The 15744-nt window shown below is 59.6% G+C and overlaps 2 protein-coding genes across 3 annotated transcripts in view; one reads left to right on the forward strand and one right to left on the reverse strand.

Annotated features, from left to right (window-relative positions):
- The window catches only part of MACROD1 (mono-ADP ribosylhydrolase 1), a 107481-nt gene that overhangs the window by 23441 nt on the left and 68296 nt on the right, over nt 1–15744 (forward strand). The gene's annotated exons all lie outside the window — the stretch shown is intronic.
- On the reverse strand, nt 6868–9401 carry FLRT1 (fibronectin leucine rich transmembrane protein 1). Its single transcript, XM_004596733.2, has one exon. It carries the CDS (start codon nt 9329–9331, stop codon nt 7283–7285), a length of 2049 nt encoding a protein of 682 aa, XP_004596790.2. The 5' UTR covers nt 9332–9401; the 3' UTR covers nt 6868–7282.

The raw sequence follows: 15744 nt of genomic DNA on the forward strand, positions 1-15744 counted from the left end.
TTATCAGTCAGCCATTTATCCCCAGATGCCTGCTGGGGCTGGGCCAGGCTCAGCAGCCAGAAATTCAAGCCCAAGTCTCCAACCACTTCACTGTGTGTGTGTGACCTCCCCACCCTCCACGGACCTGGCTGGTGCCCTCCAGGAATCTGACGCTGTGGGAAGTGACACCTGCCAACTAGGCCTAGCCACACCTGCACATTCTAGCTGTGGGGCCGGGCAGATGTGTCTCTGAGTCCTTTCCTGGGAAGGTCACATGGTTAGAGGGTCTGCACAGCCTGACCTGAAGCCCGCCACAGGACAGGGCCTGCTCAGGTGTGTCTGGGAACTGAGCCACGTGAGACAGGCCTGAGAACCAGGAGAGAAAGCAGCCAGGGAGAGTTTGCTGTGTCGCCCTCAGGCCTAGAGACAGCCTTGGTGCAGATCTAGCTCCCCCAGCCAACCCCTCTCCCTAACACCCTAGCCCCAGCGCACAGTAGGTCTGCAGCAAATGTCTCCTGCCTGGTAGGCTGACTATACATATTCCAGAAAGATCCCTCAGCCTACGCACACAGGATATGATCAGAGTGCCTGGGTTATGCTAAATTTAGCAAGAAACTGCTGCTGTTCTCATGGAAAAAAAGAGTCCCGGCCCCACCTCCAGCCCCCAGCTCAGGGCGTGAGATCCGCAGCAGCAGCAGCTGTGGGAGCTGTGGGCACTGCGGGCCTGGGAGGGGGCTGGGGGGTGACAGGCCCGGCTGGTGTTCACTGGGGCGGCAGACTAAGCATGCATCCCAGGGCCCCGCGGCACAGCCCTGCTCTTATCTGGGCACGCACATGGCTGCCAGCACCTCTGACGGGCTAATCTGTGGCTCCTATTAACACATCCCCATATGGAGACTTGCCGGGGTGTGTCCGATGTCATGGCTTGTCTAAGTTCCCACTGGTGGCGGGTGTCACCAGCAGCTTTCCGGGGATCATGGCATGAGGATTAGGGTGCAGGGTGAGGGGTGCCCAGAGAATATGTTAGTCCCAGAGTCCCCATCCCTTCTCGGCTCCCGCCTCTGGACCACCTAGACCCTGGAGGGGAGCTGAACGAGAAGGGGTAATGCCCAGCCACCCCACCCCTGACCCAGGGCCAGCATGCCAGTAAGCAGCCGAGACACCCTTAAAAGTTAAATCTGTTTATTTCAAGAAAGGACAAAGGCAGGTGGGCCTGTGGACATCTCGTAGGAAAACAGACAGACAGAGAATGGGACGGGGCGGGCTCATCACATTCATTTCCACGCGGAAGTCTGAAGGCACCTACAGGAAGGAGGCCAAAGGGCGTTCGCAGTGCACTTTGGTTTGTGTTGTTGTGGCGGCGGCTGCAGTGGCGGCGGCTGCAGTGGGGGTCTGTATGTCTTAGTTTTCCAGAAACCCACCTGGTTTGGGAGTGGCCGGGCCTCCCAGGCACACAGCCAGCAGTGGTGGGGGAAGGCCTGGTCCCCAAGACCCCCCTCCGCTTGTACCCCTTGGAGAAGGAGAAAGATGGGACTGTGTGATTGAAGGCCTCCCGTCCCCAGCCCCCCCGCCACACACACTGGGGGAACTGGAGCGGAGACTCACCCCCCCCAGCCTCTGACAGAGGAACCACGCACCTGCCCCCTCCTCCCCAGACCCCTGGGAAGGGGCTGACTTGGAGCAAGCAGACCCGGAAGCAGATGCAATCCAACCAGGCTTTAATCATCTGGACAGAGAACGGCAGCCAGTGGGTAGAAGAACCTGCCCTGGGCTGGGCCTGCCTGCGTGGGGGCCGAGGGCTCTCTTTGCTGACCCCTGTCTGCCTGACAGCTATAGCCACCAGCATCACCTGGCACCCACCTTCCTGTGAGGTCCCCTGACACTAGCACCTGCTCTCAGCTGCTCCTGGAAGGTTTCAGGGTCCTTGCGTTGCTGTCCTAAGAGTTCCCAGGGGGCCAGGCCTTGGGTGCCCATGTGGACATCTCCACCAAGGAGGCCCCTGGCACGTAGGCTGGGCTGGGCGGGCTGGGACACCTGTAGGCACGCAGCAGCCGGCAGCCAGCCAGAGCTGCCTGGCCGAGCCCTGCGTTCATGGCAGCTTTGATTGTCGGCTGGGGTGGCATTTGTTTCCCTCTGTCAGAGGAAGAAGCTGGATGGGCCTCCACAGGCGACGGCTCGGCGACTCAGGGTGGGCAACCTCCTCCCCTCCTCTGGTCCGCCTCCTTCCAGGTCACCCGCTGGAGGCAAGGTTTAGAGGAAACAGAATTCCTCAGGGTCTCTGCCAGGGGCTCACAGCTGGAAGTTGGGGTGAGGCGTGGCTAAGCGTGTGAGATGACTCCAAGGCAAGGCGGCCGGTAGGCAGCCAGCAAACGGGGAGGATGGGGCAGTGAGAGGTGGCAGCCGTGGATGGCTGTCAAAGGAAGGGCGGAACACTCGTGTCCATTGGGCACTGTGCCAGGCTTCCAGGCCCTGTGGACCCCTGGGAGTCTGTGGGGAGCTAGATGACAATTCTGATGGGCCTCCAAGGGACTTAGGACCAGGGCAAGTGAAGACTGTTCCTGCTAGGACCATCTGGGGTGGGAGACCAGGGGTCAGGTTGCCATGCCTGCACTGACTGTCACAGTGCCCTGCATACTAGTCAACCCATGCACAAGGCCCCCTGGGCCCTCCCTGAGCCTGTGAGCAACACAGCTGGTCCCCTGAGAGCTAGGGCAGGTGCCAGCAGGAGAGCCTCCAAGCTGGCAGCCAAGCTGGACCCGATGTCCTGGGGTCGGGGGGTGGGCTTCCGCAGCACCCCAGGGTCTCTCTCTGGGCAGCCCTGCAGATTCTGACAGCAGGCACGTGGGCTGACCTCCGCAACAATGGGACTTTCCAAAGCAGAAATAAACCATCTATATAGCATGCCAGGGGAGGGGGAGGCAAACAAAATCTTTACATCAGTTTGGTTTTTTCTTTTCTTTCTTTTTTTTTTTTTAAAGAAGCCAGCAAGGATATTTCAGGCAACTACTTGGAACATTTCAAAAGAGCCATAAATGCCGAAAAATACAGAGCGTGCCGTGCCCTGGGAGCTGGCAGCCGGCCGCGATGGTTAGTTTGTGCCTGTGTGTGCGAGGTGGCAGGCATCAGAGCCCCAGGCCCAGAAGGGGACCCTCGGCCAGCCCTGCCCCAAGTGTGGGTCACTGTCCTCGCCCCCTTGCCCCTTGCTGAGTTCTGAATGCTGGAAGGGGTGGCTCAGGCCCACACTTCCTCCCTGACACCTTTGGAATCCTGAGGCTGGGCGCAGTTGGGTCTTGGACCAAGCTGGGTGGCTGTGTCTGGGAACCTTGGGACACGGAAGCCTGGGTGGGGCCCAGAACCTTCCAAGAGCTCATCTCAGGCTGCAAAGATTCCCGCTCTAACCCTGTCTGGCACTTGAATGCCCCCAGTCTAAGGGAGCTCACTGCCTGTTCTTACTGCTGGGCTGGCTTCCCTCCTCCCTCTTTGGGGTGTCCCAGTGTAGTGGAACACCCCTGTCCCTTTCACTTTCCACAGACAGATCCACCCTGTGACAGAGAGGAAGCACAAAAACCCACAGCCTTGGAGACCTCTCAGTGACCACACCTTTGCAGGCTGGTGGAACCCAGGGGTGGGGATAGCTTCTCAATCCCCGCTGTGGCCCACTGGGCAGCCCCCCTAATCCCTGAAGGCCCCACCTGGAGCCACTTGTGCCCTTCCTATAGGCAGAAAGCAGGCACTGCGCCCGAAATGCTCACCATGCAGACAGCCACTTGGGGTGGGCCCATCCACCAGGAAAAACCCTCCTCTCCCTTCAGCCCTGGGGAGTTTAACCTCCCCTGATCAATTTAGCAGATTCACTGGCTTATAAACGGCAATGATTTGCATCTTTGAGCCTTTTTATCCCTCCTTAAGGAAAAAAAAAAGCCTCCTCTCTCTGTGTTCTGGAAGGCCTGTGAATTGCTCGTTAGCACCCGCCCTGGCACCCATCCAGCAGCAGGTGGTGGCCTGGCTGCCTTACCTGCAAAGATTGGAGTGCGAGAAGGGGATCCATCGCACAGCGGGACCCGGCCTCGCTATGGACCTGGGAGCGTGGCTGCACTCCAGCCCTTCCTGGTAATGCACGCCCCAGCTCCACGGGCTGCATTCCCAGTGTTGCTTTTATAAGCTCATGGCTCCGCTCGGAACCCTGCTCTCCCTGGTGTGGTCAGCAGGAAGTGGATTTGCGGAGTGGGTTGGCCACAGGCTGCGGTGGGTCTGGCAGAAGGCAGGGTTTAGGTTCAGCACTGTCCTGGGTGTGGCTTAGAACTGCCTTACCCCTCTCAGAGGCTGCTCTGGGCACTGCCTGTGCCCTGTACCCAGCCCCACAGTATCCTTCACTTGCCTCAGGGGACCAGAATCACTGGAGAGAAAGGGAACTGTCCGCTTGGCTTCCGGGACACCCCACTCTCCTGGGTGAAGTTAGATCCCACCCCCGGTACCCCCACCTCACAGGAAGGGAAACCGTGTTTCCGGTCCCTGCCTCTCGCTTCCCCTGAGGCTGGACAAGGCCAGCCCAGACCTCGAGGGTGTCCCTGTGCCCAGGCTTCAGGCCTTGGCCAGGGGCTGTCACACAGAGGGTGCCGAGGGAGGCTGCGAAAGGAAAGCAGGACGGCTTCTGATGCGCATCAGGTCTGCAGAATTGAGTATGACTAATTAATAGATTTTATTCTTAGTAATCTCTTAAGCATTCCATACATCGGGCCCCTCTCCTGAGCTGAGCTTGGGAGAGGCCTCATTCGCAACATGCAAATGACGCCTGGCCCGCCTGCCTTCTCTCCCTCCTTGCCTTTCCTCTCTCTCTTTTTAAAGGGAAAATTTAAAGGCAAATTGCCATGTAATAGAAAAGAGATTCCAATCACTACATCTAATTACCACGAAGGGTAAACCACTTAACCAAAGAAGTGTCATGGGCTCTTTTTCCTTTTGTAAACTTTAAACCTGCCTTAAATACCACCAAAAAAAAAAAAACCAAAAAAACAAAAAAACCACTGTGGACACCAAGGCCAGCAGGGTGGTTCTGACTCTAGCGCAGGAGGAGGGGGTATGGGAGGGCCCTGGGGTATCCCCGAGCACCACCTGCCCATCTTGCTGTGTGTCCAGGCCTGCCTGCAGGGGACCCAGGGTGCCCAGCTGGTGCCTGGTATCCCTATAGCCAGAGTCGGGTGGAGATGGCCGTGCTGCTGGGCGTGGTGCCTCTATGGGCACCTGCAGGGCCCAGTTGCTCTCCAGCTCTGCTCCCTGGGAACTCTGGTCCCCAGCAGGCAGAGCCTTCCCCAGTCACCATGGGGAGACCCTGAGCTGGGCCTGGGGTGTGGCTGGAAGATGTGGTGGTGCCTCTCTTTTGCTGAAGACTTGGGGGGCCCCTGCCCCCCCCCACCTTGCAGGTAATGCCCCTTTTCCAACAGCCTGGAAGGAAAGCTTGGGAACAGTGTCCTCCATCCTCCCCAGCCTCAGCATCGGAAAAAAATGATACAGGCAGAAAAAGGAACATAAAGATCGCCTGGAAGCAAAGACGGCCCCAGGGGCTGCCTCGGGGCTGTGCCACCTCCTGCCCAGCTCTGAAGGGCTGGGTCAGAGCTTTTCAAGTGCAGCAAGCGGCTGGCACCAGGACCAGGGTGGGCAGCCCCGTGCCTGCTGCCCAGCCTCCTGCTCCTGCCCTGGCTGTGGTGGAAGTGCCGGAGGCATGAGGAGACCACTGTGGCTAGCGGCTGGTGCCTTTTAATCCTCTGCCCTAGGACCCACGCCTGCATCCGCTCGGCGGCAGCGTTGACACATGCCGCCCCACGCTCCCAGGGGGCTGGGATACAGCGAACATCAGAGGCCGCCGCCCTGTTCCCCCACCCCCAGCACTGCTGTCATTATTTCATCATCGTTTTAATCTCATGGCTCGCCACACTGCGCCATCACTTGATAAATGATAGCGACACTGATTCCAGAGGGAGGAAATAAAATCTTAACTCTTCCAAGGGCCCTGGCCGCTCCCCTCTCACAGGCTGTTTTCTGAAGGAGCTCTAGTCTCTGTCCCTGGGAGTGAGGCATGAGGAGGGGGGCTGGCTGGAAAGGGTCTTTGGAACCTTTTCCTGTTGGTTCTTGGGTCTGAGCAGCCCAAAAGGTCTCATCAGCCGAGGTTACCAAAAAGAAAAAAAACAAAAAATAAAACAAACTTCCTGTGCTGATGACCTGTCCCAGGACTCCCATGGAACATGCTCAGAGAGCAGTGGCTGTGTTCACCTCTGCTGGAGAGAAGACCCAGTAGGGGCTTCTTTCCTCCACAGCAGGAAGGACAGCGGCCCAAGACAGCCAAGCTGAGATGGGCCAGGGAGGCACATCCTTGCCTGGCCTGACCCTTGCCAGCCAGCAGGAAGAACATGCCTCCACCTCTGAGAGCAGCAGTAGCCTCCCCCATCTCCCTCTTCCCCTCCCCCATTAGCTCCCATCCCCCATACATGGTCTACTTACTTATACTCAGTGATTTCTAGCAAAAAATATTTTCACAATTCTATTGTCTCAGGAAATGTAAGGACTGACCCAGGAAGTACTGCAGGGACCACAGATGCTGCTCTAGCTACCCATCGGCACTGAGAGACGCGGGGCTGGGACGGACGGGCGGACGGACGGGCGGAGGCACCTCCACGTGGTGGCCAGGGATGCTGCAGCTTCTATGGGGACCTCTACAAGGCCCAGGAAGAGCAGCATGCTTCTCTCCCTGGAGCTGACAGCATGTAACCCTCCAGAGAGTGCAGTGAAAGACCCCCACACTCCCACTGACCAGGCGGGGGGATGTGCGGAGGAAGCAGGGAAGCTATCCCAGACATCCCCTCAGCCGACCGTGGGCTGTTGAGCCTGCAAACTTCCGTGAGGGTGTGGCAGCCGTGGCATGACTGCGTGGGGCCCCGTGTGCAGCCGCTTCTCTCTGGTTCTGTATGACAGCTTGCAGGTGTGCATCGAGGGCACGTGTAGGTAGTTATCTGTTGCAGTTTAGGAAGAAGCCCAGACTACTTTTAGCGCACCCCCCACACTGACTTGACTCCCCTAAATCATATCTCTTGTGGCCGTGAACCCCCTTCCTGCCTTCTATTCTTAAAAAAAAAAGAAAATTCTTCCCCTGACCATGACATTCTAACAAGTCGCCATCTCTCCCCAGCCGTGGCTTACTGCTGGGGGACCAGAGGCGCCCCCTTTTCTCGCTTGCTTGCTTGCTTGCTCGCTCGCTCTCTGGGATAGCGGTAGCAATGGCCAGAGCCAGCCGGCCGGCGGGGAGCCAGCATCATGTGTAGGAGTAGTCAGCGTCGGGGATGCCACCGTCACGGTAGCCCCGGGTGGCGCCGTAGCCGATGGTGTGTGTGCCCTTGCCCAGGCTGCTGCCATTGGAGGGGAAGATGGTGTGCACCACATACTCCTCTTTGGTGCGGTATGGGTTGATGGGCAGCATCTGCAGCCCGGGTCCACGGATCTCCAGGATGGAGTTATCCTTCTTGGTCCCCGACTCCATATAGTCATCCTTTCTCCTGCTGCCCCGGTTATAGGCCCTCTCCCGGCCCAGCAGCTCACCGGCCCGGTGCACATACCAACAAATGGCCCCCAGGACCAGGAAGAGGAAGACCAGGGCCACGGCACTGCCAACAATGCCCGCCAGGGGCAGGCCTGCCATGGGGCCCACATTCTGCTCCTGGTTGAGTGTGGTGGCAGGGCTATGGCTGTCAGCTGTCTCTGCCTTGGCACACACAGGTGTCTCATCTGCCACGTAGGCATTGCTGGTCTCCATGGTGACCATGCAGATGATATAGGTAGACTTGGGCTCCAAGGCCGTGAGCAGGTACTCAGTCTTATCCCCCTGCACCAAGGTCTCGGTGATGGAGCCCACAGCCGGGCTATGTCCCAGGCGTAGCCAGCTGAGCCGGAAGGAGGAGGCTGGGAGTGTGGCCTTCCACGTGATGCGGATGGAGTCTGCTGTGAGTGGCTTCACATGGATCACCAGGGTCTTGGCGCTGTCGCCTGTGGCCATGGGGTAGTCAAGGTTGGAGTCAGGGAGGCGCAGCCCCGGTCTCTTGGCCTTGAGCGTGAACAGTGAGCCCTGGGGTGTGGTGGCTGCAGCAGCGGCAGCAGCGGCGTGGTTGGAGGCTGTGGTCTTGGCAGCAGTGCCGGCCACGCCGGCTGCACCACCCTGAGCCCCAGCCTCGGAGCACTCGTCCATCTCGGTGGTGATGTCCTTGATGGCCATGCCCCGGACCTTCTCGGGGCCCTGGCACATGAGACCCCGCACGTTGACCACAGTGGCCCGTGCTTTCACCCAGTCCCGCAGCCACATGAGGTTGCAACCACAGAACCAGGGGTTGTTCCTGAGCAGCAGCTGGGCCAGGTTGCCCAGGTCATCGAAGAGGCCACGGGGCAGTGTGGTGAGGTTGTTGTTGGACAGGTCCAACCGCTCCAGCTCGCGCATCTTGGCCAGCGTGTTGTAGGGGATGTGGGTGATGGCGTTGTCCTGCAGGTAGAGCTTCTGCAGGTGGGCGCTGGGCAGGTTGAGGGGTGGCGCGGCCAGCGAGTTGCGCACCAGCGACAGCTCCGTGAGGTTCTGCAGGCGGCTGAAGGTGTCGTCAGCGATGCGTTGGTTAGCCAGCAGGTTGCCGTCCAGCACCAGACGCCGTAGGCTGCGCAAGCCCTTGAAGGCGTGCAGCGGGATGGTGGAGATGCGGTTGTCGTCGAGCCGCAGCTCCTCGAGCGTGTGTGGCAGCCCTGGTGGAATGCTGCTCAGGTGGTTGCGGCTGAGGAAGAGCAGCTTGAGCTGCTTGCTGTCGGCGAACGCGTCCTCCTCGATGCTGACGGTGGACACGGAGTTGTCATCCAGGTGCAGCTTCTCGAGCAGCGGGATGCGGGCCAGCGAGTCACGGGCGATGGCACGCACATTGTTGTCCTGCAGGTGCAGCTCCCGCAGGGAGCGGGGTAGGTTGATGGGGAACTCATCCAGGTCGTTCTCATACAGGTAGATGACCTGCACGCTGACCTTGGTCTTGAGGTCCTGGGGGATGCCAGCGTTGTTGATGTGGTTGTTCTGCAGGTAGAGGGTGGTGGCATCGTCAGGGATGTCGGCAGGGATGGAGGTGAGCCCCCGGTCGTTGCAGTAGATGAAGCCATTGTTACAGCGGCACACAGAGGGGCACGTGGTACTGTCGATGACCTCTGTCAGGAAGGCGATGAGCCCGTAACACAGGAACAGCCAGTCCCGCAGGTCCATGGTGGCTGTGGTCATCACCACGGTGGCTGTGACCGTGGTGGCAGGCGTGGCAGTGGCAGTGGCCATGGAGTGTGCCACCACCATGGTGCACGGCTGGTGGGGGGAGAGGAGAGTCCCACTCCGCCTGACCCCACGGAGGACCCCACCACCTGCAGGGAACACAGAAGGGGTGTGGTGAGCATGAGGCAGGGATGAGCATGGCACGTGTACACCCACCCACCACTACAGGACCTCCACAGTCACGGCCATGGTCAGGGTCACAGACGAGTGTTTTTGTCAAACTCAGATTCTGATGGTGTAGACAATGCCCATCGTGCCCCTGGTGCACCCTGGGCAGTGCCAGGGGTGAGGTTAATCCCAAGGGCAGACTTGATTTCTTTCTGTTAAGGACTCACACCAAGCCCGTGATTGTGGCTCGTGCCGGAGTGGCATGGATGTGGTAAGTGCTTTAGGCATTCAGGCTGCTGTTTCTTCCTGGGGCGGGGAACATGTATGGTCCTCCAGCTCACACCCAAGCTTGGAAGAGAAAGCTGTGTGCTCAGAGGATGAGGTAGGGGAAATGGAGGTTGGGGGAGGCGTCGCCGGAACCGAAGCCGAGGAAGCTGCCGGCCACGGCCTCAGCAGAGAGCGGTGCCTCACTGCCTGGTGCTAAAGCAACACCTCTGTTTGTCACCGGTCCGTGTCATGGGCAGAGGGACAGGGAGGCGTCCTCAGAGCTGCTTTCCCTCGCTCTGTGCCCCATGCAGGGTTTTGCCTTGCTCCCCTCTCCTCTGCTCTGCCCATGCCCCCTTCCCAGATCAGAACACCAGCTGCCCTGGACAAAAGAACCAAGACCATGTCCAGCACAAATCAAAGGGGTGAGGAGGTGTTCGTGAGATGTGATCTCGGAATTTGCAAATCAGTGTGAAAAAAAAAAAAACCTGCGCTGTGGGTTTTTTCTGCTGTTTTTCCATACATCGTGGTAGACAAAAATCAATTAAAGAGAATTCATCTGTCAGCCTGGGCGGGGAAGGTGTCGCCAGAAGACACAGGGGTCTGCTTGGAAGCCCCAGGCTCACAGAGCCTTCGTGACCATGGGACACCATGTGGGGTCCTCGCTCCAAACCCCACAGGCCGAGCGCCTCCACTTCTCACCCTTTCCAAGCCCCTTTCCATCCTCTCCATCCAGAAAACTCCTCATCCCTCAGGACTCAGCTCTGATGTCCCCTCCCCGCCTGGTCTTCCTGATGCCAACACAGAGCACTCACCCACCATCCAGCTACTCACTCACCCATCCAAGCACCCATTTATCCAGCCACCCAGATCTTTTTGGAGCAACCTGTGGTCCCTGGGAACTCCCTCCAGGTGGGTGGCGATTCTCGTCATATTACAGATTTTGCTTAGCGTTGTCAGGATGTCTGCTGTTCAGCCCCGAACAAATGTGTCAGTGCCGCCCTTCTTTCCATTTAGCAGATGGGAACACTGAGGCCTGGAGATGTTAGCTTTACCAAGACCTCTTGGAACTGAGCAGAAACTTGCCCAGGTCACCAGGGCCACCGGCCAGCCTCCCGGTCCCTGCTGAACTTGAGGGGCCCTCTGGGGAGCAAGTTGTATTATTGGATGATTGGTTTTTTAATGTTCCCACATGACCTTTGGGACTGGGAAGGATCACAGGCAGGGATATGCTCAGAGCTGTTGACACTGTGCAGACCGGGACAGGTCAGCCCTTAGAGGAGGGGGCTAGACTCGGGAGCTAGGGCAGAGCCCCTACGCCTGGCTGTCGCATCCACCAACTCCTCCGTCCCATTCCACAGCTGAGCAGCCTGGAACAAACAAAGACAGGTGAGAGCCTGTCCGTCTTTCTGTCCGTCTGTGCTGAGCCAGCACTGTGAAGGTCACACACATGGGGAGGCAGAGCCGAGCAGGTACCGGAGGTGGGGACCTCATGCTGGCTGGCAGCCACCTCGCACAGGTCTCAGGGCATGGCCCAGCCTGGGGTGAGGAGGGGGCACTCCCGCTTCCCTGATCTGCCAGCTGCCGAGTCCCAGCACGGGGGCCGCAGGTGGCCAGCCTGTGTTCAGTCACCATGGGGCACTGCCTAGAGCAGGCAGCCGACTTGTTAAAGCTCGCACCCAGGCCAGCCCCTGACCCCGTGGCATGGACATCTGTTCCTGGTGCCCTCACCGTTCACAGTCACAGCCACCAGCCTTCAGAGGCACTGGCGTCATGATGGAGTCCAAATTGTACTTTCAGAGCCGTGTGATGGACGACCGAGGCGTGTGTAGGAGGCAGGGGCCCAAGGCCTCATCCATCTTGGCCAGTCTCCCCCAAGGTCAGCAAGGCTGAGCCCCAGGAAGCACAGTGGGACCTGGAGGCAGGAGGGTGGTGGTGTATGTAGCTGGGTGGCCCCGCTGGGGAGACCCCCGCGCCTGGCAGCCTTTCCATTCCCTTGTTGTGTGTTTGATAGTTTATGTGGCCATCAAATTATACCCGGCAAATCGCCCATATCTTACGGGATCACTTATCATCGTGCAACAGCACCCTGTGAGTTATGGCCTGCTGGCTCTGTGAGTGACAGTAGGATCCAGGAAGGGGAAGGGGAGCAGCTGGAAGCGCCCAGCAACCACCCCCCACCTTAGCAGAGGAGAACGGCACCCAGCCCTCTCACTGCCAACACCTGAGACGGACCACCCTGGGTGGGGTCCTGCCGTTTGCAGCTTCCTGGCTGTGTGGCTGAGTCAGTCATTCCCTCTCTGAGCCCATTTCCAGTCACCCTTCCTACGGGGCTCACGCCTCTTGGGCCTCAGTTTCCCCCCACCCCGCTGCTGCTAAAAACCCCCGCTGTCCCAGGAGGAGACAAAGCAGCAGTTGTGTGGGCACCCAGTGGGGTCCCCTGAGGGTTAGAAAGGGGAGCCGTCCCTTTGCTGTCCCCAGGAGGATCTGCAGCTGGGCGACTCCTACCTGGCTTCACCAGCCCTTCTGGAAGAGGCCACAGTATAGTGGGGGAAGGGAGGAAGGCATGTCCCTGGGGTGTCGCTCCCCCATGGTTCCCTCCACCATTGGTGTGGGCAGCAGGTGGATAGCAGGTGTTCAGCTGGCCCGTCAGTTGAGTCCAGCGCAGTGGCCAGAACTCCGAAAAGCAGCCCATGGACAGACACCTGCATTCCGACCTTCTGCCCATCCTCCTACACTGATGCAGCCGACAGAGCTGGGGGAGGACAAGCCAAGGGGCTCCGCTGATGATCCCAGGGTGGAGGATGGCTCGGAGAGCCAGGGTGCCCTCCCACAGCTTCCTGGCTCCACCTCGCACTTCCTTATTCACACAGCCTCAGCCCCAACTCGTCCTTCTCCCCTCACAGCTGCCACCTGCCCTTGAGTGAAGGGTCCCCTGAGTGCCCAGCTGGACTAGCTTGGAGCAGGTGCTTGTGTGAAGGCCCTCAGGTGGGAAGCGGTGCGTGGCCTTGAAGGCAGGTGCAGCCTGGGTCCAGGGTCACAGAAGAGGGAACCATATGAGGTAGGGGTGTGGGTGCTCAGGAGAGCAGGCCCTCCTAGTCACCCAGGACCATAGCCCAGCTCACAGCTCTGGGCCACGCCTGGATTGCTGGCGCCTGTCTGTTTTCTAAACAGTCTTTCCCCCTCTCTGAGCCTCCTGCCACCCCTCATCTCCGGGGAAGGGGGTGCCAGCTCCCAGCTGTGTCCGGGCAGGAGGTGGGGGAAGGCTTCCTGCTTGGGCATGCTGCTAGGGGCCCTGGAGCTGGCTTGTGGGTCTGTGTGGAAACCAAGGACTCCTCAGCTCCCCTGCTGTGATCCTGCACCCCCACCCCACCATCTCCAGCCCAGGCCTTCACTGATGAGTCGGGGCGGTGGGCAGCAAAGGCTGTGAGCTGGGCAGGGGAGGGGTGCCAGCCATCTGCACTGCCTCCTTTGGCTGTGATGCAAGTAGGACCCAGGGCTCCCCCACTCCTGACAACATGGCCTTTGTTAGGGACCCAACTATGGCCTCCTGTCCCTGCTGGAAACCATAGGTGCCACAGAGGCTGTCCTAGGCTCCTGCCTGCAGCAAATAAGGAGACGGCCATCCAGCCCCTGCATTGGCTCTGTCTAGCCACTCGACCTATGGGAAGGTGGCCTGGGGGCTCAGGTCTTCAGCTGTGAAATGGGGCAGCTAATGGCCTTGCTGTCTCCCTGGGGTGGACACCCTGAGGGGACTGTGTTGGTGCTCAGCCGAGGCTCCAAGGAGCCAGGACACAGCAGCCAGCCACACTTCTTGGAGGTTCAGCCAGGGATCTAGGAAGGGAACCCAGGCCTTCAATATCCCTAGGACTTTTCCAAACCCTCATTCATGCAGGGGCCGCAGGGCCTATAGCCACCAGGGGCACTTCCTTGGGGATGGGGAGTGAATGCCAGGACCTCCCCAGGACCTTCTCTAATTCTGGCCCCTGCAGGGTGCCAGTCACACCCATCACCACCAAAAACTACTTCCCTGGCTAACTACCCTGCTTCCCTGCCACTGGCAAGGCCATCTACAACTTGTAATGCATGCAGGGTGGGGTGGGGGTGGAGATTCTTGCCAAACCTAAAGTTAATTATTTTTCTAATTTCATGCCGCATGCATTATGCATCAGCTGTTATCACAGGTGGTAATTGTAGGCAGGTATGCAAATGCAGCTCGGGTTCACTTAGCCACATGGGCCGTCTGGGTGGTGCCGCAGCCGGGCTGCGGGATGCCCCGAACTTCAGAGAATGCAAATCGCTTGGAAAAAACGCGACTTTAAAATTGTGTCTTAGGAGGTTAATTATATTGATAACAGTGTTCGATATTAAGCTATTCAGGGCCAGGAGAGGGTAGGAGATGAAAGGAGACACGTGTAATTTTGTTTCTTTTCCTCTCTCTCCGCATTATTTAATAAGATGCTCCTCCACCTGGTATTTCTGTCTGTCTCAGTCCATTTTTAGTTGAGCTGCCTAGACTGAGGCTTAATTCCTTTTGAGAAGGAAAAAGAGAGAGAAAGGAAAAAGCCCAGTGGAGTTTCAGAGGGGAGGGGCCTTTGTTTGAGAAGGTGGGGTGCAGAGGAGCAAGAAGAGAGATCAGGTCCCGAGCACAAGGCAGGCAGGGGCTTCAGGAGCCGGAGCAGGCGGAGGGGCTGTAGGAGTTGGGGCAGGTGGAGGGGCTGCAGGAGCTGGAGCAGGTGGAGAGGCTGTAGCAGCCGGGGCAGGTGGAGGGCCTGTAGCAGCCGGGGCAGGCGGAGGGGCTGCAGGAGCTGGGGCAGGCGGAGGGCCTGTAGCAGCCGGGGCAGGTGGAGGGGCTGCAGGAGCTGGAGCAGGTGGAGAGGCTGTAGGAGTCGGGGCAGGTGGAGGGGCTGTAGGAGCTGGGGCAGGTGGAGGGGCTGTAGGAGCTGGGGCAGGTGGAGAGGCTGTAGGAGTCGGGGCAGGTGGAGGGGCCGCAGGAGCCGGGGCAGGTGGAAAGGCTGTAGCAGCCGGGGCAGGTGGAGGGCCTGTAGCAGCCGGGGCAGGTGGAGAGGCTGTAGGAGTCGGGGCAGGTGGAGGGGCCGCAGGAGCCGGGGCAGGTGGAAAGGCTGTAGCAGCCGGGGCAGGCGGAGGGCCTGTAGCAGCCGGGGCAGGTGGAGGGGCTGCAGGAGCTGGAGCAGGTGGAGAGGCTGTAGGAGCTGGGGCAGGTGGAGGGGCTGTAGGAGTCGGGGCAGGTGGAGGGGCTGTAGGAGCTGGGGCAGGTGGAGAGGCTGTAGGAGCTGGAGCAGGTGGAGAGGCTGTAGGAGCTGGGGCAGGTGGAGGGGCTGTAGGAGTCGGGGCAGGTGGAGAGGCTGTAGCAGCCGGGGCAGGCGGAGGGCCTGTAGCAGCCAGGGCAGGTGGAGGGCCTGTAGCAGCCGGGGCAGGTGGAGGGGCTGCAGGAGCTGGAGCAGGTGGAGAGGCTGTAGGAGCTGGGGCAGGTGGAGAGGCTGTAGGAGCTGGGGCAGGTGGAGGGGCTGCAGGAGCTGGGGCAGGTGGAGAGGCTGTAGGAGTCGGGGCAGGTGGAGGGGCAGGGAGCCTGGGCAGGGTCCAGGCCTCAGGACACCTGTGGCACCTGGAATGGTACCACCAATTGTCTGCCTGACCTCTCCCACTAGAAGGCCAAGTGCCCAGGCAGGATAGGGTCTCCTAGCACAGCAGGTGTTCCAGAAACATCTGCCACTTAATAGAGGAATAAGTGAAGATGCCCGAAGAAAGACCCTTAAACCTCCAACACAGGATGGGCGACGGGGAGAGAGGCAGGCGGCTGAGCTCCATCAGTCTGTCCCATGCCAGGAGAGATGCCCTGGTCACAGTGGCCCAGGCAAGCACAAGGCTGGTCTGGACACAAACCAAGACCTTGGGCTTCCCGTCTGGTGCCCCCTCCCTTTCCCATGCCTCTTTCCAGCCCCTCTAGGCTGTCCGGGGGGCCATCTGTCCCTGTTGACCACCCAGTGTAACACAGGTGCACCTGTGTCCCCTCCCACAACCCCTGCACTGCCCTCCCTGGACTG

This window comes from Ochotona princeps, chromosome 4 (assembly GCF_030435755.1).
Source record: "Ochotona princeps isolate mOchPri1 chromosome 4, mOchPri1.hap1, whole genome shotgun sequence".
Taxonomy (NCBI): domain Eukaryota; kingdom Metazoa; phylum Chordata; class Mammalia; order Lagomorpha; family Ochotonidae; genus Ochotona; species Ochotona princeps.

Coding starts and splice junctions, on each gene's coding strand:
- FLRT1 (XM_004596733.2), bottom strand. CDS start 9,331: ATGGTGGTGGCACACTCCATGGCCACTGCCACTGCCACGCCTGCCACC.